Source organism: Mobula hypostoma, chromosome 15, assembly GCF_963921235.1.
Source record: "Mobula hypostoma chromosome 15, sMobHyp1.1, whole genome shotgun sequence".
Lineage (NCBI taxonomy): Eukaryota > Metazoa > Chordata > Chondrichthyes > Myliobatiformes > Myliobatidae > Mobula > Mobula hypostoma.
In genome coordinates, this window is record NC_086111.1 from 21,845,376 (window position 1) to 21,870,254 (window position 24,879).

General features: G+C 42.7%; 1 protein-coding gene across 1 annotated transcript in view; it reads left to right on the plus strand.

Annotated features, from left to right (window-relative positions):
- The first annotated feature begins 3,075 nt into the window (after positions 1–3,075).
- LOC134356742 (cullin-associated NEDD8-dissociated protein 1-like) overlaps positions 3,076–24,879 on the plus strand; it is a 50,290-nt gene continuing 28,486 nt past the window's right edge. Inside the window, exons 1-7 of the mRNA XM_063067834.1 lie at positions 3,076–3,237; positions 5,514–5,657; positions 8,715–8,869; positions 10,316–10,439; positions 20,380–20,636; positions 22,097–22,202; positions 23,399–23,547. Of these exons, the coding sequence (XP_062923904.1) occupies positions 3,170–3,237; positions 5,514–5,657; positions 8,715–8,869; positions 10,316–10,439; positions 20,380–20,636; positions 22,097–22,202; positions 23,399–23,547 (1,003 nt within the window). The 5' untranslated portion in view covers positions 3,076–3,169. The remainder of the gene's footprint in view (positions 3,238–5,513; positions 5,658–8,714; positions 8,870–10,315; positions 10,440–20,379; positions 20,637–22,096; positions 22,203–23,398; positions 23,548–24,879) is intronic.

A 24,879-nucleotide genomic window follows, 5' to 3' on the forward strand; every position in this document is an offset into this window, starting at 1 on the left:
ACTCCCCGTCTCTCCTCCGACTCCTCGTCTCTCCTCCAACTCCCCGCCAAAAACCCGTCCACCGTCCTCCTCATCCCTCCTCCGTCCTTCCCGTCTCTCCACCGACTCCCCGTCTCTCCTCCGACTCCCCGTCTCTCCCGACTCCCCGTCTCTCCACCGACTCCCCGTCTCTCCTCCGACTCCCCGTCTCTCCCCCGACTCCCCGTCTCTTCTCCGTCCTCCCCGTCTCTCCCCGACTCCCCGTCTCTCCTCCGTCCTTCCCGTCTCTCCTCCGACTCCCCGTCTCTCCCCCGACTCCCCGTCTCTCCACCGACTCCCCGTCTCTCCTCCGACTCCCCGTCTCTCCCCCGACTCCCCGTCTCTCCCCCGACTCCCCGTCTCTTCTCCGTCCTCCCTGTCTCTCCTCCGACTCCCCGTCTCTCCCCCGACTCCCCGCCTAAAGCCCCCGCACGTCTGCCGTCCTCCCCGTCTCTCCTCCGACTTCCCGTCTCTCCTCCAACTCCCCCCAAAAAACCCCCGCACGTCCACCGTCCTCTCCGTCTCTCCTCCGACTCCCCGACAAAACCCACCTCCACTGTCCTCCTCGTCTCTCCTCCTACTCCGCGCCAAAACCCGTCCACCGTCCTCTCCGTCTCTCCTCCGACTCCCCATCTCTCCTCCAACTCCCCGCCAAAAACCCCCGCAAGTCCGCCGTCCTCCTCGTCTCTCCTCCGACTCCCTGTCACTCCTCCGATTCCCCCCCAAAAACCCTGTCCACCGTCCTCCTCGTCTCTCCTCCGACTCCCCACCAAAAACTCCGTCCACCGTCCTCCTCGTCTCTCCTCCGACTCCCCGTCAAAACCCCGTCCACAGTCATATGATACAGCATTATCATCCGAAAACAAAACGATACCTGAACACCCATTGGCTAATAGCACCCTGCTGTCTATAATAACCCAAGCAACTGTCTAGTTACAGACTTTCTCAGCGTTCCCCAGTATAACATAACAAAGAACCCATTTTAAATTTAACAAAAAAGAAAGACCCTGTACAGTCAGCAATGGACAAAACCATTGGTTAGTTAATAGAACTGCTTCCTAATAACTCTAGAGACTTGGGTTCGATCCTGACCTCCAACGCTGTTTTTATGGAGTTTACACATTCTCTCTGGATTTCTCCCACATCCTTAAGATTGGTGGGTTGGTAAATCAACTGGCCACTTTTAGTTGCCCCAAAGGCATAGGTGAGTGGCAGAATCTGAGGCAATTGATGGAAACATGATGAGAATAAAACAGGACCAGTATTGGATTCGGGTAAATGGGCAGTTGAAGGTGAGCATGAACTTGGAGAGACAAACTTGCTTATTGACTACAATACTCTAATTCCAAGCAAAGTCATCACCAACTCCGGCTACTGGGAGGCAACCACCTCCCTCTTCGAATGGATTCTCAACTTCCTGACTAACAGACCACAATCTGTAAGGATAGGCAGCAACAACTCCACCACAGTTATTCTAAACACTGATGCTCCATAAGGTTGTGTCGTCAGTCTTCCCAGTACGCTCGGGTTGGTGTGGGCAGGGTTTTCTCTAACCCCATCTACACGTTTGCAGGTGATACCACTGTGGTGGGCCATGAATAATGATCAGCCAGAGTTCAGGAAGGAGGTAGAGAGTTTAGTAGCATGGTGCCATGACAACAACTTCTCCATCAATGTCAGCAAAACTAATGAGCTGGTCATTGACTTCAGGAAGCGGGGTGGTGCACATGGTCCTGTCTACATCAACAGTGCTGAGGTTGACGGGGTTGAGAGCTTCATGTTCCTGGGAGTGCACAGACTAATAGGCTCTATAGATGCCACAGCCAAGAAAGCTCACAATGCCTCTACTTCCTCAGGAGGTTAAGGAAATTTGGTATGTCCTCATTGACCCTTACTAATTTTTTTAATCAACATACCATAAAAAGCATCCTATCTGGACATGTAACAGCTCTGTATAGCAACTGCTCTACCCATGACCACAAGAAACTGCAGAGAGTTGTGGACCTGGCTCAGCATATCACAGAAACCAGCCTCCCCTCTGTGGACTGTCTGCGTTCCTCACTGCCTCAGTAAAGTAGCCAACATAATCAAAGACCCCACCCCAGACATTCCGTCTTCTCCCCTCTCCCATCAGGCAGAAAATAGAAAAGTCTGAAATCTCCAGGCTCGGGGACAGCTTCTGTCCTACTGGTATAAGATTATTCAATGGTTCCTGAGTGAGATTAGTGGACTCTTGACCTCACAATTTACCTTACTATAATCTTACGCCTTACTGTCCTCCTGCACTACACTTTCTCTGTAGCTGTTACATGTTATTCTACTGCAATGCACTGTGTAGTGAATGATCTGACTGTACGAACAGTATTGCAAGACAAGCTTTTCACTGTACCTCAGTAGATCAGAATCAGGTTAATATCACTGGTGTATGTCATGAAATTTGCAGTTCTGCAGCAGCTGTACATTACAATACATGATAATAAAAGCTACAATAACATATATATATATAGAACTTAATTTCATATATATATATGAAATTAAATTAAGTAGTGTAAAAGGAGAGATTAAGAAAAAGAAAAAACAGGTGATTTACATGGGTTAATTGGCCATTCAGCAATCTCATGGCTGAGGGGAAGAAGCTGTTCCTGAAACGTTGAGTGTGCATCCTCAGGCTCCTGTAGCTCTTACTTGATGGTAGCAGTGACTGGAGGGCATGTCCTGGGTAATGGGGGTCCTTAATGATGGATCCCCCCTTTTTGAGGCATCAACAATATAAAGTGCAAATTATAACCAGGTAGATTGTGAGGTCAAGAGACCAATCTATCAAACGAGAGAAAATATTTAAAATATCATCATCAGTTCTGTAGATGTCTAGATGTAGGGTCTCCGAAACATTGACCGTCCTTCTGCCTTCACAGATGCTGCCCGTCCAGTTGGCTTCTATCTCCAGCTTCCAGCGCTGCGCCTCCTGCTTGTCCGTACTTCGCTCTTCCTGCCAGCAGGTGCCGCTGTCAGCCACGGCGGGCATCGCGATTGACTTCTCACCCGGGTGACGTCAGCGCGAAGCGGGCGCCATCTTGTCCGATGGCAGAGCCGCGAGCGGCTGACAGCCCAGCGCCAGGAGCCCCGAGTCACGGTCCCTTCACCCGGCACCATGACCAACGTGTCCTACCACATCTCCAACCTGCTGGAGAAGATGACCTCCAGCGACAAGGACTTCAGGTGAGTCCGGCAGCTGCAGCTTGCCCGCGGCCCCCAGGGTCGGGGGATCTCCGGCCTTGTGTGTGTTGTGTATGCGCGGGGTCCTGGGCCCCGGTACCACAATACTTTCGGGGCCGCGCAGCTTCGGGCCTGGCTCCGTGCTGCCCGGCTCCGGAGCTGACCTCGGTTCTTAAATCAGGGGGTGGGGAGTGGCGTGGGAGGAAGAAGATTCTGGTGAAATTATTGAGATTATGTTGTCCAGGACATTTTCATTTCATTGGAACTTTCGCTTTTAGCGGTGGCCTTTCTTTAATGATGTTTGGCTGTCACAGTCCATTCTGTGCTGAACTAAAATGTAGGAATAAAGATGTCCTAAAGTCTCACCCAACTCAGGTATCAAGGAATTCTCATTACTTTCTGTCCAGTCAGTGTTAATCGAGTTACATATAGCGGCCGTTCTGTTGTTGAATACTTTGGGCATTAACTATACTGGATTAAAGGAGGAATGTTAACCAAGATGGAACATTATTTGCTCTTCCAGCAGTGCTTTGTGGTAGTAGGGTTATAAGCACGGAATTCTGCAAATGCCTGGAATCCAGAGTAACACATACAAAATGCTGGAGAGGAATATTGAGAATCCATGTTTCAGGCAGAGACCTTAAGATTACTTTTGTTTACAGAGTTATCTTTCTACGGGCATGGTGAACTCAATTTAATATCTCACCTGATAGAGACTGGAGATTTTATTAAATTGCCTTTTGCGGACATTTCCTACAAGAAAACTGAATGGTGGGTTTTCAGCATTGAACTGTTTCAAAAGTACCTAGAATGCTCTGAAAACCCATAGTATGAAATAAGATGAAATTAGCTTTATTTGCCATGGGTGCATTGTAACACAGCAAAACGTGCCATTTGCGTCAAATCAGTGAGGACTGCGTTGGGTAGCCTGCAAATGTCGCCACGCTTCTCTTGCCCACAACTCACTAACTTTAATCGTAGATCTTTGAAATGTGGGAGGAAATCGGAGCATTGGTAGGAAGCTCTCACAGTCATGGGAAGAACGTACAAACCTCTTTCAGACAGTGACTGGAATTGAAACCCGATCCTACAGTACATCGCCATGCCGCCCTAGATGAGGTTCTTTTCACAGTGCAGTTCTGAATACCGTTTGGAATTTCCAAGCAAACTGCTCAGACTGCAACTTAAGATACCAAGATGGGAATTGGAACTCGGACCATACCACTGATCCATACTTCCTGATATTAGATTCTTAAAGCTGTCCTGGCAGCTTTTGGGTTGGCAGATTGAATGCATGAACCCATTGCAGCTGTTGAATGCGGTAGGGGTAAACAGCACTTGCTTCACTTCATGATTTGCCAATGGACCAAGGACCCTGGATGTAACTGGAGTGCCCTTGATTATAGGGAAGAGGATTTTCTATTCTCAGTGAACAATGTTGTATTGCAGACAACAATGAAATCTCAGCTTTCCTTTAGTTTCCAGTGAGATGGCTCAAGTATAATTTATTTATTTGGAGATACAACACGGTAACAGGCCCATGCTGCCTAATTACACCCATGTGGCCAATTAACCTACTAACATGTATGCCTTTAGAATATGGGAGGAAGCCCACACAGTCACAGGGAGACAGTGTCTGAGTTGAACCCGGGTCACTGGCACTGTAGTAGTGTTATGCTAAGCGCTATGCCATTGCTGCAGCCTACTATACATGCTGAGCTAGTTGATTTCTTGTGTTGTGTACATCAGAAGTTCATGCATTCTTCTGATTGACTCAGCATAAAATCCCTCTCCATCCCCTGACACTGATTTCTTTCACTGGATGCTCATCGTCAACTAGGTCATCTGTAAGTGTCCATGACCCAGAGGAACTCAGTCGTCTGAATAGAAGGGGTGTAATTCTCTCGTGTTTGAAATCTAATGTATGCTGGGTCTCTGGAATTGTTTTGACAAGCTGATGAAACAAGCAAGATCTGATTTCAGATTGTTGCTGTAAATAAAGATTGTTCTCTGTTAAATGCAGTGGGTTTTGGCCGAGACCTGTAATTATTTCCAGTTAACCACAAAATTTCTAATGGGGGGGGCGGGGGGAGCCTGGGTCTTCTGTTTCCGAAAAGACCCAGACTTCGGTTCACATCTGTGTTAATGTTCCATAAATATGTGGTAATTTCTTTCTTGCTAAGAGTTTTAAATCACCATAGATTAAGTAAATTTGTTCACTAATCTCAGTCCCTGCTGTGCAATATTTGGCTCTTGTTTTACTGGCTTTTGCATTTCAGGTTCATGGCCACCAATGACCTGATGGTCGAGTTACAGAAAGATTCCATCAAGTTGGATGATGACAGTGAGAAGAAGGTGGTGAAGATGCTGCTTAAACTGCTGGAGGATAAAAATGGAGAAGTACAGAACCTGGCTGTGAAGTGGTAGGCAACTATTCCAAAATCCATCCATACGTGGCACCGTAACCATTTATTGTTAATCTTTGACATGGTTGACTCTGGGTAAATGTTACGCTAGGCTGTCCTGAATCTTTAGACTCGGCGTTTAGATTTGGTGAATAACTGCACGTGAGGGAATTACATCATTTCAAGAGCACAAGAAATTCTGCAGATCCTGAAAATCCAGAGCTACATACAGATGTCCTGATGAAGGGTCTTGGCTGAAATGTCGACTGTTTATTCCTCTCCATAGGTGCTTACCTAAGTTCCTCCAGCATTTAATGTGTTGCTTTATATTATTTCAAGTGTGTTTTTCACCCCATTGCGTGTAACCATCCTTGGTGATTCCATTACGTTACTTCAAGTGGCAGTGTGGCTCCATTTTGATGCACAAAGGCGGTTACTATTCTCTTCCAGTTTATCTGGAAGACTGAGACTGGAGGTGGTAACGATTGTATTAGTAACTCCTGAAATGAGAGTAGGTTCATAGTCAAATGTTGCTTTCATTGCTGCAGCTGAAAGGAGAACTAGTGAATGTCAAGTATGTTAACTGGGGAGAGGAAAAAGAAAAGTGCAAGTAAAAGAATAGAGCAGAAAGGCATCTCAGAATGTGTGGCACAGATAAAGGTGTTACTTGTACTAAAATGCATAGAAGGAATAACGAGTAAATTAAGGCACATGTATAACTTTCTTGTGATGTGTCTTTAGGGCAGTCGCCGGCTGGTGGCCTGGTGGCGTCATGGCATCAGCGCCGGACTTCGGAACAAAGGCTCCCGAGTTCGAATTCAGCCAGCCCCCTTGCATGCTTTCTATCCGTGCTGGGTTGAGCGTCGAGCTAGCAACTCGGCCTCGTAAAAACAAGAAAGCCTGCTAAAAAAAAAAATGCCGTCAATGACGGCGTCCCGATGACTCCACTCAGAGTTAAGGTTCTTCTTCTTTAGGGCAAGGAATTAAAATCAAATTAACATTTTCAAGAAAGAGGAAATGGAAGAGGAGGAACAGTTCTTGTAGTTAAGGGTGAAATCGTGTCAATATTGATTACACACAAAAAAGCATATTTAGATTCATTTGTTTATGACACGTGCATTGAAATACATCATTTGCATTAACAACAACGGATCCTAACTATGTGCTGGGGGCAGCCTGCAAGTGTGCCCACATACTTGGACATAGCATGCCCACAATGCTTGGCAGGACAACACAGAACACAACAACAACACTAGCACAACAAGTTCTGCTCCTCCCACCCACCCACACAGTCCTTCAACCCCAGAAAGCTGTCCTTGGCCTCCTCCAGCAGACTCTTGGATTCACAAACGTTGGGCTTTGACTTCCCCAGTGGACTTGCAGACCCAGTGTTCCAGACTTTTGATCAACCTTTGGGCTTTGATCTTCATTATTGACCACAGGACTTGCCGATGAAGATGAATGAGGACCCTGTAGTACATGTAGCCCTTTGAGCCTGCTCCAGTATTCATTATAATTGTAACTGACCCTCTGCCTTAATCTCATATTCCTGTGCTTTTTCCCAAACTGAGATAAATAGGCCATGATGATTTCATTGGTAAAGTTAAAATATATATAAAATAGACCCTGTTCTTATTGTTGATTTCCAGTGTTTACAGTTTTGATTTGATTTTCATTTTAGTGTTGAGGGTCAGTTCTGTCACTGTCAGGCAGAGAGTTTCAGTTTTCAACTACCCTGTGAGTGAAATAGTCCTCCTTAGATCCCTTCAAATATCTTGCCCCTTACCTTAAACTTTAATCTTCTGTCCTGAACTCACCTAAGTGGGTCAGTTTCTCATTCTCTACCATATCTGTGCCCTTCACTATTTTGTGCACCTTGGGTCATCTGTCTCCTTCGCTCCAAGGAAAACAGGTGCAGCCCTGCCATACTACACATGGCTGAAATGCTACATCACAAGCAATGCCCTTGTGAATTACCTCTGGACACTCAAGTGCAGCTTTATGCTTCCTATAGTATGGCAAAGTGCACTGCACAGTTTTCCAGCTGTGGCGTAACTGATGTTTCACATAAACACGAGATTCTGCTGATGCTGGAAATTTAGAGCAACAAACACAAACTGCTGGAGGGGAATAAACAGTTTTGGGCTGAGACCTTTCATCCAGACTATGTGTTACATAGTTGTAGCACGTCCTCTCTAATCTTTATGTTATGTGGAAGAAAGCAAGTACTCCTTTGCCTTCTTAACCACTTCATGGATCCTTGGATATGTATAGTAAATTAGACCATGAAAAGGTAGGAGCAGAATTAGGCCATTCGGCCCAATAAGCCTCTTCTGCTATTCCATCATGGCTAGCTTATTACCCTTCCTCAATGTCAAAATTTCTGAAGGTCTATCCTTGGCCCAGCATATTAGTGCAATTACAAAGAAGACGTGGCAGTGGCTGTATTTCCTTAGGAGTTTGAGGAGAATTGGTATGTCGCCAAAGACACTAATACATAGTGAGTATTCTAGCTGGTTGTATGGCCATCTGGTCTGGGGGTGGGGGATTAGAAAAAGCTGCAGGAAGTTGTAGACTCAGCCAGCTGCTTTATGGGTACTAGCCCCCCCTCCCCCCCCAGCATCCAGGACACCTTCAACAGGTGACATCTGTCATTAAGGACCCACATCACCCAGGCCATGTCGTCTTCTCATTGCTACCATCAAGGATGACGTACAAGAGCCTGAAGACATACACTCAAAGTTTCCCTCTGCCATCAGATTTATGAGTGGATAATGAATCCATGAATGCTACCTCAGTATTTTTCCACCTTTTTTTTGCATTACTTATTCAATTTAAATTTCTTTTTTGCCTGACGCCGGCCCCCTAGGCCTGAGTCGACGTTGTAGTATTTTTTATGTATATTTAATGTAATTTATAGTTTTTAATATTATGTATTGTAAAGTACTGGTGGCACAAAGCAACAAGTTTCATGACATATGCCAGTGATGTTAAACCTGTTTCTGATCTTGATTTTTTTTCAGTGCTAGTGCCAAAATTCCAGTTTCAGGGCATTTCTTTTGTTCCTTCCCACAGCTTGGGCCCCCTGGTCAGCAAGGTTAAAGAGTATCAGGTGGAGACAATTGTGGACACGTTGTGTACCAACATGCTGTCTGACAAAGAGCAACTACGGGACATATCCAGTATTGGCTTGAAGACTGTCATTGCAGAACTACCTCCTGCTTCTAGTGGTGAGAGCTTGCTTTATACTTAGTAAACTTTGCTCCACCTCTTGCTTTATTCTCTTATTCTGATTTTGTAATTTTGCACTCTTGTAACTCATCATTTCTTGTGTGATTTTAGGGTGATTATTTTAAATGGTTTTGGAAAGCTCAAATGCAAGACAAAATTCCTGTGAATTGTAGAACCACCCTCTGAATGGTTCGAATTTGTCTTGGTGTTTGACCTGAGTTGTTGAATGGTGATGTTGTGAAGGCAGGTATTGAAGTGGCTTTGACTTACTCAAGCACTAATTGCTGTTAGATAACTCAGGTGGGAGCATATTACAGGGGGGCTTTATCACTGAAGGTCTATAAGCTAATTGAATATAGAGGCAACCATCACAAAGAACAATCTTTTTAACTTGTGTTGCAAGATAACTATGAGTATAGGGACTACCCTCCACTCATCTTCACTTACCTTCCATTTGGCCCTGTGCTGCTTTGCCATTAAGTTAGATGGTTATTGATTTGAATTTATCGTCGGCTCCACTTTCTTACCCCATTTCCCCAAACCCTGGATTCCTTCCTTATTAGCAAACCGTTCAATTTGGCCTTGAATATATGCAGACATTCAGACTGTTCTGCGATTTCATTAATGTTCTATGTAGCTGCAGTGGGGCTTCTTTATTCTTTTGCAATAGAGATTAAAACCCCTTAATTTTCCTATTACTTGTTATCTTTATGTACAGGTTTGTTAATTACACATGAGAGCATTCAGCTCCTTACATAGTTTAGTACTTAGTTCTTTATCTTTTAAACAATATGTTACTTTTCTACTTTCCCCAATAAAAACTCTTCTGCTCCCTATGTGATACTCGATTTGCTAGATTTTTGTCTACCCATTTGGAGCGTCTATAGTTCAGCTTAATTTATTTTACCCTGTATCTTTATATCATCATCAAATTTGGCTACATGAAATGACTTTGTGTGGTTTACAGAGACCGTAGCTGAGGTTCATGTGGCACCCTTCCAGTTAAATTTACCATTTAACATTCCAGTAAGCAATGGGAAAATTAATCTGGTTTACTTGCTAACGAAGGCTGCTACCTGAAGTTTTCAATCTTTGGAACTAATGTGTAGCACTTGCTGAGGCTAGAGAACTGTAGAACTTACAGAGTGATGGCAGCCAGTGACTGGGATTTTAGCCTGTGACATCAGAGAAGATAAAATACCTATAACATAATTGGCAGACTTTAAGAAATGTTAGGCAAATGCAGAGTATTAGTTCATCTACTTGTATTCAGTTCTTCTTGCCTAGTTATAAGGGGTGGGAATTTTGAGCACAAAAGTGCTCAAGGTGTGGAAAGAATACCTCCTCCTAGCTTTGGAGCCCACAGATGAGGGGGAAAGGAGGAAAACTGAATAACCCTAAGGTGAGCAGCATCTCACAGACAATGAACATTTGCTTTATTCTAGGTTTAGCCCTATCTGCCAATGTGTGCAAGAAAATCACTGGGCGGCTTACAAGTGCTATTGCCAAGCAGGAGGATGTATCTGTGCAGCTGGAAGCCTTGGATATCCTATCTGATATGTTGAGCAGGTAAAGTTGTTAGCATGACAGGCAAAGGAGCTCAGGTTATTGTGTGAAGGAATAAAAGAATGGATATGGCACAGTGCAAGGAACAGTCAGACCCATTCTCCTACCTTCCTTGCAGCCTGCCTCCTGCCTATCCTCTTGAAAGTCCAAAATGTGATTGTTTGCACCAAATCTACTAGTCCTAACTGCAAACTCTCCTTCCAGTAACTTTTGCCCATCATTTTGTCTCTTGATCTTTGTAGCATTTACTAATGGAAGAAGTTGCACCCCTTTTAGCTTTCATAAGCACATTTGGTTTTCTGAACCTCTACCAAATCTTAAATTTTTGTCGATGAAAACTTTCATCACTGGAACTAATCTAATAACTTTTTATTTTGCGCCTTCTGGATCTGTGTATCCTTCCTAAAGTGACAAGCAGAATTGGATGCAATCAAAGTATAATATAACCTCCCTTTTGTTTACTGAACTTTTTAAGAATTTGAGATCCTGAATGCATTACTAACTTTACTGGCAATGTCCTGTTACTTTCAAAAACTTTTACACAGGTAATTCAAGTCCCTCTTCCCTTGCGCCTTAGAATGATGCTGTTTATTCTATAGTCTATCTTGCTGTTAATGCCAAAATAGAACGTATCATACTTTGCATTTTGTTTGTCATTGGTGAGTCTATCCATGCACACTTGCAGTCTATTACTAACTGGGCTATTCACTATATCTCAAGGGTTTTATGTGTCCTGAGAATATTTACTCTTGCACCTTCGTATCCAATATTTATTTAATAAAATTAGTAATCCTAGTACTCAGTCCGGCAGAACACCGAGCTACCGTCTTCCGATCTAGAAAACAACTATAGGGAGAACCCTTCTTTGTTCTTGAGCCAGTTTCGTATCTGTGCTACCACAAACTCTAATAACTCTAGTTTTGCTGACAAGCTTTTTATTTGTGACCGTCAAATCCAGTCTCTTACATTCACTTCAACAACTTTGATTATCTTGTCAAATAATTTAGATGACTCAAGCACAGCTCATCACTTATCGATGCCAACTTTTCCATATGTTAATTTTGTCTCATTGTTCCCAGAGTCTTCAAGGTTAATTTGATTGTCCTGTGATTGTCAGGCACATTCTTGAATATGCTTTATGGATAAGCATGTTACCCTTGCCATGTTCCAGTCCACTGCATTATTGACAAACCCTTCTGTAATGCAGCACAATTTTACTCAGCATTATAAAATATATATGGTAGGTAACACAATTTGCTATAACATGGCTTTAATTTCTAATACTTACCCCATCCTTTCATCTCCTGCCAAATCTCATGAGATGTTGGTGGGAATTTTGGCTCTGGTAAAGTTCAAAGCAAAGTACCCTGAACTCTGCCTTAAGTCTTTTGGTCTTTAACTGGACCCATCTCTCTCAGTTTCTGTTTACTAATCGTCTGCTTATTACAATCACTGATTCCCTTTTGTTAACTGCTGTTCTTATGTTCTCTCTTTGGTATCTTCTTTTCCTATCACTTCTATTCATCCTGATTCTCACTCAATTTGTTCACTTGGCACGTATCATACAACTTTTGGTTTTATTGCATCACAGATTATCTGTCATCCAGAAAGCTCTAGCTTTGGTTTTTCTATATTCCTGTTTAATTGTTACCCATGTTTCATTACATATTAGTTTGTTGGATCTTTTCAATAATGTTTGGTTCCACTTTACCCGAGCCAGATCTCCTTCAGTGTTGTTGAATTTAGGTATCTTCCAGGTGTGAACCATGCCCTTTTACATTTCTGATTAGTATCTTACAGAAGTTCAAAGTGCAACATGATCAGTGTACCACACACAAAATGCTGGTGGAATGCAGCAGGCCAGGTAGCATCTATAGGAAGCGGTGCAGTCGACGTTTCGGGCCGAGACCCTTCGTTAGCACTAACTGAAAGAAGAGATTTGAAAATGGGAGGGGGTGATCCGAAATGATAGGAGAAGACGGTGGGGGGGCGGGGATGGAGCTAAGAGCTGGAAAGTTGATTGGCAAAAGGGATACAGAGCTGGAGAAGGAAGAGGATCATGGGACGGGAGGCCTGGGGGAAAGAAAGGGGGGGAGCACTGGAGGAAGATATAGTGAGAAGGACAGAGGGAAACGGTTTCGCTGAACACCTATGCTCTGTCTGCCAGAGAAAGCAGGATCTCCCAGTGGCCACTCATTTTAACTCCACGTCCCACTCCCATTCTGATATGTCCATCCACGGCCTCCTCTACTGTAAAGATGAAGCCACACTCAGGTTGGAGGAACAACACCTTATACTCCGTCTGGGTAGCCTCCAACCTGATGGCATGAACATTGACTTCTCTAACTTGCGTTAATGTCCCTTCTCCCTTTCTTACCCCATCCCTTATTTATTAGTTTTTATTTTTTCCCCTTTCTTTCTCTCTTTTTTCTCCCTCTGTCCCTCTCACTATATCTTCCTCTGGTGCTCCCCTTCCCCTTTCTTTCCCCCTAGGCCTCCTGTCCCATGATCCTCTCCCTTCTCCAGCCTTGTATCGCTTTTGCCAATCAACTTCCCAGCTCTTAGCTCCATCCCTCCCCCTCCTGTCTTCTATCATTTTGGATTTTCCCCTCTCACTTTCAAATCTCTGACTACCTCTTCTTTCAGTTAGTCCTGACGAAGGGTCTCGGCCTGAAACGTCAACTGTACCTCTTCCTATAGATGCTGCCTGGCCTGCTGCGTTCACCAGCATTTTGTGTGTGTTGCTTGAATTTCCAGCATCTGCAGATTTCCTCGTGTTTGCGTTTATGATCAGTGTACCCTGTGTTTTTTCACTCTAGTTCATCTTATTCCTCAGAGCAGATCTAACTGCTTTTTTCCTTGTAAATAAGGTTATTGGGGATCTCCACTTAAACTCACACTTCAGAAGTTATCCCTTTTGTCTGCCTTACCTCAGTCAGTGTTGTGATAAATGAATTCATACATCTAACTACCTTCAGGCTTGCTCTTTTTTTTACATAAATTGGGCATCCATAGAATGGCTTCAAATAGTGTATGCCTTTATTGCTGCCTAACTCTAAACAAATTGACTCTTATCATTGAGCCCTTAAGGGCAGTTTGTACAATAATATCTTGCTTAATTAGTTTTGCCAGATGTATTTCTCCTTCATCTTTTTTTGCTCATCTCAAATGCAGCATGGTAGAGCATGTTCTATTTAAATAGTGATAAAGAGGTAGAATGTTAAGAGTAACAAAAGCTGTTGTAAGATCTTGACTGTCAGCATCTACATAAGGGATATAAAACATAACATAATGATAAACTTTTGTAATAGCATGCCGTGACAATAACTGTCATATTTTGTAATAATTAGGAATAATATAATGCGTAATGGTGCAAAGAAGGTGCTATTAGGAATAATGTATTTGACAATGTGGATCATTCTTGGAAATATAATCAAGGCAATGATGTCAGGAGTAATATTCTTTAGTGATGCATGAGGAATATAATGGCAGGGAAAGTGTTCTGTGGTGACACACAGGATTACTCTGAATGTTTGGATAATAAGGTCTGTAATATCTATTATAACCAAGAGTGAGATATTCCAAAACCAAGTTCCATAATAATCTATTAGAACTCAGGATACAAAAGAAACAGTGGTCATATTAATAGAGTAATACAAAGAAACAGTGAGAAAACAATGATGTTAGTTTACATGACAACCAGCTGCAGTATTCCCTTGTGGGTGTGAAATCAGACCTAGGTTTGGCACTTAGTACTTGTTGAAAAATTTCCAGTGACTGAGGTGGGGAATTATTGACTGGATCTAACAAGAATCACCTCTTTTTGACCTGTGTCTAGGGAGTAATACAAGAAGAAAAGACTTGGGTTTGGAGACTAATAGTTTAACTTCTGAACTAGTTGCTCACTGACATAATCTATGTATATTAAGGTCTCGAAGTTCTATCATTACATTTTATATAGTTTTGTTTGAAAAGAAATACATCTGTTAAACAGATTTAAGGAATACTATGTGGTTTGGAAAATCCACCATTTTCCTTCTGGGTTCTCTATATTTGATGCTAATGCTGCAGATAGTGTTCGCCACTATTGTGGAAGCAACCCTTCAAGGGGTTTGAGCCTTGAATTCTAGATGGGTCAGCTAGAAGGTCCAGCCCATGGGTCCATTCACTACTGCAGAGAATTGGCTTCATGGCAAATTTATTTGCAGCAACTCTGTTAGAACTTCCTAAATTGATCACTACATCAACCATCTGCCCTCTTCCCTTATTTCTCCTCCTTGGCTGGTGAATCAAGGAAATGGTTTTGAGTGCAATAAGCTTGCAAGGCCTTCCCTATTGCACACAATGTTTTGGGCCACATGTAGAATAGAATTGTAGCTGCTCTGATGCAGTCATTTAATCCATTTCTCCACATTGTGAGCATTAAGTCTAAGTATTCACATGTCATTGTATCGCAATATATGCTGCGTTGTGATAATTTAACATCGTAAAGTTATGGCTCCCCTTGAAGTCTGATTTCATAAAACAACAGCAGATTTGAAGATATTTACTGGCCCAGAAAAAAAAGATTGATGCTAACTCAAAGGCACATCAATCAAAATGATCAAAAGCTTATCCAATATGTAGATGTTAAGCTTCTGAAAAGAATAGAAGATGAAAATCAGTACTTCAGGAATAGAATTGCACTATTTTGATCAGACAGCTAATGGTCTGGGTATTAATGCTGAAGGGAATCAGAAGGCTGGAACTGAAAGAGTGTTAGGGTCATGATAGGTGAACTGGATAGAAGAGCTTGTAGTGATAAAGCTGGGGCCATGGAGTGATTTGAACGGATGCATCCTTTAAAACACTTGGAGGCAGAAAGTTACCAAAGGACGGTGAGCATGGAGTGAACAGTGCAGATCAGGTTATTAGTCTTTGGTCATCTCACATTATGATGAGTGGCAGAAAGTAAGCTGGTATAGAATATTTTGTGTCTGGGAGCAGTAAAAGCATCAGCTGAGTTTCAGCTGAATGCAGCAGGCCAGGCAGCATCTCTAGGAAGAGGTATAGTCAACGTTTCGGGCCGAGACCCTTTGTCAGGACTAACTGAAAGAAGAGCTAGGAAGAGATTTGAAAGTGGGAGGGGGAGATCCAAAATGATAGGAGAAGACAGGAGGGGGAGGGATGGAGCCAAGAGCTGGACAGGTGATAAGCAAAAGGGATACGAGAGGATCATGGGAGGCCCAGGGAGAAGGAAAAGGAGGAGGGGGGGGAAAAACCCAGCGGATGGGCAAGGGGTATAGTGAGGGACAGAGGGAGAAAAAGAATATATAAATAAATAACGGATGGGGCACGAGAGGGAGGAGGGGCATTAACGGAAGTTAGAGAAGTCAATTTTCATGCCATCAGGTTGGAGGCTACCCAGACGGAATATAAGGTGTGTTGCTCCAACCTGAGTGTGGTTTCATCTTGACAGTAGAGGAGGCCGTGGATAGACATATCAGAATGGGAATGGGACGTGGAATTAATGTGTGGCCACTGGGAGATCCTGCTTTCTGTGGCGGACAGAGTGTAGGTGTTCAGCGAAACGGTCTCCCAATCTGTGCCGGGTCTCGCCAATATATAGAAGGCCGCATCGGGTGCACCGGACACAGTATATCACCCCAGCTAACTCACAGGTGAAGTGTCGCCTGACCTGGAAGGACTGTCTGGGGCCCTGAATGGTAGTGAGGGAGGAAGTGTAAGGGCATGTGTAGCACTTGTTCTGATTACTCCAACCTGATGGCATGAAACAACACCTTATAGAGGTTTCCCCCGCCATCCGAAGGTGGAACGTTCCTATGAAACGGTTCATAAGCCAAAATGTCGTAAAGCGAAGAAGCAATTACCATTTATTTATATGGGAAAATTTTGTGAGCATTCACAGACCCAAAAATAATCTACCAAATCATGCCAAATAACACATAAAACCTAAAATAGCAGTAACATATAGTAAAAGCAGGAATGATATGATAAATACACAGCCTATATAAAGTAGAAATACTTTTCCACAATCATTGCCTGAACTGTTCTCCATAGCGAAAATCTCACGCAAGCGCTCTCCGCAGAAACACGGTGCAAGTGCTCTCCAGTAACCTTTAAGCTATGAAACTGCCAAATCATACCAAATAATACGTAAAACTACACAGCCGATATAAAGTAGGAATAATGTATGTACAGAGTAGTATCACTTACCGTAATTGGGACAGCGCCGAGCACACTGATGGTGTGTTAGACTGAGTCATCGGAGTTTGGGTGGTGCAGTGGCCCCCACCCTCCGGGCAGCGACTCGATACCAATGCGCAAAGCATGCAGGGGTACAGCGGTAGCCAGGAGGCACCCAGCACATCTTTAAGTAAAAAGCCGAAATAAACATGCTAATTAATTAGGTGCCGCCCGGCACGTAATTAATTAGCATGTTTATTTTGGCTTTTTTCTTAAAGATGTGCTGTGTGCCTCCCAGCTACCGCTGCATTCTCCGCGAATCAGTATCTGTCCGTGGCCTGGGGGTTGGGGTGGTGGGACACTGGGGTGTCATCTCATCGTCTGTTTCCATTAGGGCAGGCAGCTCATCTTCTCCTATGTCTGCCTGTCTCGGTGTCGAAGGTCGAGGTTCGTCGTCTGATGTGGAAGGCTTGAAAAACGACAGTACAGTATGCTTGACTGATGAGCCTCGTGCATTTTTCTATCATACAGTTCTTTGTAAGAACTCAAAACATCTTGCAAATATGCCGTAAACCGACCCTTTCAAAATTAAAGTCGTACTTTATCATTACTCATTCGGTTTCAATTGTTCTCCTTTCCTCTTGCAATTGCATCAGCTTTTCATCTATCGGTTCTTGGTCATGGGATGCCAAAACCTCTTCAACATCATCTTAGTCAGCTTCCACAAGCCAAGCTCACTTTGTCCTTACTTCGTTCACCACAATCGAAATGCTCAATTATGTCTAGTTTTACACTAAGTGTAACACCCTTACCAGCTCTATTAGGCTTTTCCGATACCTTAGAACTCACCTTGCTAACGGCTGCTCAGAGGCACGTGTTTAAGCAGTGCCGGCGAGAATGCCATTCCTGGGGAGAGCGGCTGCTCGGGGTGTGCACTGATTTTTTTTCGCGCACTGCCTTTTCTGGTAATAGTATAAACACCTGTTAGCGAAAACAGGGAACTAATGTAGGTCTTTCATAACAGTGAGGTTTCGTAAAGCGACCGTTCCAAAAGCAGGGGACACCTGTATTCTGTCTGGGTAGCCTCCAACCTGATGGCATGAACATTGACTTCTCTAACTTCCGTTAATGCCCCTTGTACCCCACCCGTTATTTGTTTATTTATATATTCTTTTTTTTTCTCTCCTTTTTCTCCCTCTGTGCCTCTCACTATACTCCTTGCCCATCCTCTGGGCTTCCCCGCTCCACCTTTCTTTCTCCCTAGGCCTCCTGTCCCATGATCCTCTCATATCCCTTTTGCCAATCAACTGTCCAGCTCTTGGCTCCATCCCCCCCCCCCCATCTTCTCATATCATTTTGGATTTCCCCCTCCCACTTTCAAATCTCTTACTAACTCTTCCTGATTATCTTCCCTTTTAATCAGGTATATTAGATTTAATCAATCAAGGTTGATCTAATTGAATGAAAGAAAAATCTCCATGGATTTCTGATATTGAAGATCCATCAGGAAATTCTGGGCTTTCCAGTTGCCTTCATGTAGCTTCCTTCTAATCTGGTGGTACTGCTGAGTGACATTTGTGAGAGAATTCTGTCTGTTACAACCCTTTTCCAGACTTCAGATAGGTCTCAAAATAATTAGAGCTAATCTACTGCTACCGACATGTATGTGATATGGAAACTAGCAGTTTTCAAATTTGTTCTGTTTTCATGATCGAAAAGCAAAATATTGCCGAAGCTGAAAATATATACAAAATGGCATATGCAGGAAATAGTCAGCATGTCAAGCAGTCTCTGAAGAGAGAAAGAGTTCTTGTTTTAAGTGAGTGACTTCACAGTGGAGTCTGCTTAAACGTCAGGAAGCATTTTAGTGGTTAATTGAGGAGTAAGTAACATAAGAAATAGAAGCAAGGGTAGGTTATCTATTCCTTCAAACTTTCTGTCATTTATCAAGATCAAGTATGCTTTTTCTTATTCCCTTAAAGTCCCTGAGCCTCTACAGGAGATTTGGAGCAAGCATTACAGTGATTCATGTGGTTCATCACCCTCCAAATGAAAACATTTCTCCTTGTCTCAACTCTTAACACTAGCCTTATTCTGAAACTTTGACAACCCTCCAGTTCTCCCTCTCCCTCTCCCTCGCCCTCTCCCTCTCCCTCTCCCACCCCACCCAGCTTTTCAATTTCTAAGTATTTTGTGAATTTCATTGAGGTCTTGTTCTTATAAGCTCAAGATAATACAGACCTGATGTACTCAATCTCCAGATGTAAACCGAACCACCATCCTTGAAATCCAGGTTTTAGTGAAACTTTGCTGCACTTGCTTTAGGGTAGTTCCATCCTTGGATATAGAGAGCAGAACAGTAAATACTCCACATGAGGTCTCATCAAACTCTTATTGGAATTATATAGGGATTTCTTTCTTGCTCTTCAAATCCTCTTGTCATAAAGGACAACTTAATATTTTTCTTCCTAATTGTTCCATCTGGATTGCTTTCAGTGAGTTTTATATGAGCAGTTGTTCTCTTTATATATCAGCAGTACTGACTCTCTCACCCTTTTAAAAAATCTGCTTTTCTGTTTTGTTTATCAGAATTGAGGGCCCCTCATTTTTCACACTATTTGCCATCTGCCATGTTCTTGCCAACTCCCTCAGCATGTCCATGTTCTCATGAAGCAGCTTTGCATTTTATTCTGTACTCTTAATCCTACTCAGTTTAACATTAGGTCCACTCAGTCAAATTGATGTAGATTCTGAACAGCAACACCCTAAGCACTTATCTCTGTAATTCCACGTCCTGGGCCATGAGTTTATTTCTTCCCAGTCTTTCTGTACATTAATTTTTGATCTGTATCATGATATGCCCCAATTCTAATTGGTCTGTGCACAGCAATTTGAGTTAAGTGACCTAGTTTGATGCATGTTTCAAGATACTGCGGCAAACTCGTCTCTCTTTGCAGTAATGCTACAGGCTCTTCTGAATTTGCTTGGGTGGACACATGAGCTTGAGATTTAATGTGTGACTTGAAATAAGACACTCCTGACAGTGCAGTATTTTCAAATCAGGAGTTATGGGCACACAGATATAATCCGTGCATGTTATATTCAGAATATTATGGCAATAAGACTGGACTTTGAGCACATTGGCCAAGGGAGTATAGTAAAATAACAGCATGTTCAGTTGGAATTGGTATCTTGGGTTCATTTCATCTTGCCTGTTTGGTGGGAAATGAATTAAGATATCAAATAAAAGATTTGATTAGGAAATGGGGATTGCTATTGCATTCATGAGGGTTTTTGATACAAGTAAACTGGTTTCAGCAGCAGGATGATCAACTATATACCTGCCTCCTTTGCTGCGTGATTTTTATATGTGTGATTGGGTTTACTTATTAATCATAGGACAAGTATTATTGAATCGAGAAATTTCTAATGATCTTTCACTCTCCCTCCTCCTCCCCCCACCCCCCCTCGCATGTATCATATCATTCCTGAGGGTGCCAGATTAACATTACTGTAATTCTAATGTTAAAATGAACTGATTTTAATGTTGATTTTTCTAATAATTTCGGTTGGAATCTAATTTTTTATTGTTAGGAATTAAATGGCATCTTACTGAAGATGTCACATGTGAGCTGCCAAATAGTTTTGGATTTAAGATCAGACATGATAATTGTTGAACAGAATGGATGTGTTATCTACAATAGGCATGTGTAGTGCTTCCTGTTTTCTGAATATTTCCTTACATCTGTCATTACAGGTTAGGTGGGACCCTAATCACATTTCATTCTTCCATCCTGAGTTGTCTGTTGCCCCAGCTTTCAAGTCCAAGGCTAGCTGTGCGTAAGAGAGCCATCATCTCTCTGGGACACCTAGTCATGAGCTGCAGCAGCTGCCTCTTCTCAGAATTAATGGATCATCTCATGGTAGAACTGTCAAAGAATGAGTCTACCTCTATGACCAGAACCTACATTCAGTGCATTGGTGCCATCAGTCGACAGGCTGGACACAGGGTTGGTGAGTGACTGCCAGATTCTTAGCTTTTTTAGCCAATTGATTGTCCTCTCAGTGCATTGTGTACAAAGTTATGCAGGGAGTCAAATATCTTCTGAAAAATCACCCAAGCTGAAAGCTTTGTTCAGTGTTTTTAATTAGAAAACTTCGTGAAACTGCAGAAATTTAAGCAAAACATGTATTAGATTCAGTACGGAATCGTCACATGCCTGAATATACGAATATTATCGTTCATTCTAACAATCATTAAGTAAGGTTATACACATGCAACATTTGATAGCTGTGCCATGGATTAGAGTGAACTCGTGATGTAATGATTGCTTAATGGCAATGAACGATGAGCATAATACATCCTATAAAGTACATTGACTAAATGTTTACCAATGTTAAAAAAGCTTAAGACACAGATATTGCTGATTCAAGGGCAAATAAAGAGTCGATGGAAATGGATGTCTTTCTACTGTGTTTGCTCCAAGTCAATCCAAATTAACCTGTGCAGGAAATGATGTAAAAGCAGTTTACAAACAGGAAGTGATGTTTGTACAAAACGAACAGTGCCTCCAGAGGTAGAGCACTCCTTGCCTGACATCCATAAGGTGTCAATCTTCATTACTGAGTCTAAAAGTCAAATGATCATTTCATTATGCCTTTGGACAGTCTCCTAGACTGGCCTTGAGAGCAGTCTTACTGTACGGTCTTTGACCATTCTCACTTTGAAAATATTGGCCTTGAAGGCATACTTCCTCGTGGTAATGTCTGTTGAGCAGTCTGGTGACACAGTGTTCACCCAGAGTAACGATTGGGTGAGGTACCGCTGAAGAGAGTCATGCTCTCCAACTCATAGTAGTCCTTCAGTCATGAAGGGGACAGAGTTTACTAAGGTAACTGGATTGGGAGAGGTTCCTGCTTTGTGATGCATTGCACTTCCTCTGCACTGAGTTGTTGTTTACAAGTGTACAGATGTTTATAGATTGACAACTTATAATTCTAGGCAACCTTTCACTTTATAATTCTGGCATCATAGGTGTCCTCTGTACCCTTCTAACGCTGTCACATTCTTCCTCTGCTGAGGTGACCAGGTTGTACACAGTATTCTAACCATTAAGCATTTCCTGCATTTTAATCCGTCTCATTAATTACATGAAACAAGGTAATGGATGAGAGGCATAATCCTAAAAAAAAACAAGATGATTACATGCCAGTAAACACCTTAAAATGAGTAAGGATCAAGAAGACAAGCACAGATAGGATCTTTGATTCTATTGACAGTTATAGTTCAAAGTACATAGACCTTGGTTAGTGTCTAGTATCTGAGGCAGCCATTGATGACGTGATAAGGAACCAGCCTGAAGGGCAGAAAGCCTTTTTAAAAATTCAGTTTGAACTTTATTAATTTTACCAAAGCTGTCTTTTTCCGCCCAACACTTCTCACTAACAGTTCTCTGTGTGTATCTGTTTTTCAGGTGAGCATCTGGAGAAGATCATTCCACTAGTTGTGAAGTACTGCAATGTGGATGATGATGAGCTGCGGGAATACTGCTTCCAGGCATTTGAGTCGTTTGTAAGAAGGTGTGTTACTAGGCTCCTGTACAGTGATCAGTGCACCTACGCAGTCAAGAGGCCTTTTTTTTTCTTGCTCTGAATTCAAGTGTCTGGAAGAGGCTCCATTTTTATCTTTCACCTTTACCTTTGTTTCATTTTGATGTACATCCTGTTCTCCTAACCCCACCACCAATTTCTTTTGGATTTCATGAAGGATTTTTTTTTGTATATGAATGTGACTGCTGTTAAGTCTGATTTGTACTTCTGCGTCAAATCTATGTCATAGGTACTGTGTACCCTACGCCATCGGGAGACATGCACCTCCCCAAAAAAGTAACTCGTGTCGCAGCAACACAGACCACAACAACTGTGATTGGTCCGCTTGGTAGCATCGCATTTCCAGTTGCTTTTCTCCGCCATGTCTGTGCACTGATGCAAAATAAATGGTTGGAGACGATGAACCAAATACGTCAAATCTACCTGCCGACATCGGAAAATATTTGAAATGCATTTCCTTGTCCATGTCTCTCATGAAGAAACTCAACACGGTGGCATAGAAACCCCACCGCCAACTAGCGTTTTGGCGGTGAATTGCAGAGCGACGTGGATACAATAACGCATGCTCGCTACGGCGTAGAGCTATGCAGAAGTATAAATCAGGCCTATGGCGTAGCCTGTATGCAGAAGTATAAATCAGATTTTAGTCTGAACAATGGATTTAGTCAAGGGTGAGGGAAGGAGATGAAATGGGGAGAGAAGCAGTTGTGACTCAGATTGAGTAGTAAAATGTACATCCTCCAGCAATATTGATGCCTCACACATGGGTATGTTAATACAAAAAAAACTTGCGAAAAACTTCATTCTATGACAGTCGCTAGATTACTTATACTGTATTGGTAGGACAAACCAGCTGGAGGAGCTGGGATGGTCAGAATCCTGGAATTCTCTGTAATGTGTCCAATGATGCCTCCATAGCATCACGTCAGGCTATTGAAAGGAGAACTTTTGTTCCATTTATCTTGCCTCATCACAGGTGCATGAAAGCTAACTATGGTCATTTCTCGTACCTAACCTTTCTGTTCTGATTTGGAATGTAGTGAACTTTGTCGGACAAGAAGCCATTCTAATGTTTACGAAAACATTTTTGACGTTAAGATGTATGGTTAAATAATTAAATTCAAAACAAGCAGTTAGAAATTAAAACACTTTTTATGTACTTTAAGGAGTCCAAAGGAGATGTCAGTTCACATTCCCGCTATGATTGGACTATGCCTAAAGTATATCACATATGATCCTAATTACAACTATGACCAAGATGAGGATGATGAAGATGCTATGGAAACAGACAAAGGTGATGAAGAGGAAGATCAAGGTCAGTGCTTAGTGCTTAATAATGAGTTTTTTTTTGTTACATTTCCTTTTAAATATCATTGTTGAAAATAGCTGGAGCAGCATCACAAATAGGAGGAAAAAGGAGAGGAAAATGCTTCATGGCATGACCCTTCCTGTGTTGAGATCTTGTAAGTATCAGCTTCTCCAATGGCAAATTTAATCTATGAATTATTAGCCATAGCTCCCTTTGTTTGATATGGGCTGAGTTGACATATCTCATTCGGTGTTCCCAGCTACAAAGAAGAAAATCAGATAGGGTTTAATAATTGTGACATTGAACCAAATGGACACATGTACACGTGGGTATCAGGTGAGAGAATCATGATGTACCATGTTATGTTCTCAAAAACAGATGACACTTTGAGGAATTATAAATCCATAATGCACATAGAAGAATACTTCAACGTATTAATTAGTCATAGTCATACTTTATTGATCCCGGGGGAAATTGGGTTTTGTTACAGTTGCACCATAAATAATAAATAGTAATAGAACCATAAATAGTTAAATAGTAATATGTAAATTATGCCAGTAAATTATGAAATAAGTCCAGGACCAGCCTATTGGCTCAGGGTGTCTGACCCTCCAAGGGAGGAGTTGTAAAGTTTGATGGCCACAGGCAGGAATGACTTCCTATGACGCTCTGTGCTGCATCTCGGAGGAATGAGTCTCTGGCTGAAAGTACTCCTGTGCCCACCCAGTACATTATGTAGTGGATGGGAGACATTGACCAAGATGGCATGCAACTTAGATAGCATCCTCTTTTCAGACACCACCGTGAGAGAGTCCAGTTCCATCCCCACAACATTGCTGGCCTTACGAATGAGTTTGTTGATTCTGTTGGTGTCTGCTACCCTCAGCCTGCTGCCCCAGCACACAACAGCAAACATGATAGCACTGGCCACCACAGACTCGTAGAACATCCTCAGTATCGTCCGGCAGATGTTAAAGGACCTCAGTCTCCTCAGGAAATAGAGACGGCTCTGACCCTTCTTGTAGACAGCCTCAGTGTTCTTAGACCAGTCCAGTTTATTGTCAATTCGTATCCCCAGGTGTTTGTAATCCTCCACCATGTCCACACTGACCCCCTGGATGGAAACCGGGGTCACCGGTACCTTAGCTCTCCTCAAGTCCACCAGCTCCTTAGTCTTTTTCACATTAAGCTGCAGATAATTCTGCTCACACCATGTGACAAAGTTTCCTACCGTAGTCCTGTACTCAACCTAATCCCCCTTGCTGATGCATCCAACTATGGCAGAGTCATCCGAAAACTTCTGAAGATGACAAGACTCTGTGCAGTAGTTGAAGTCTG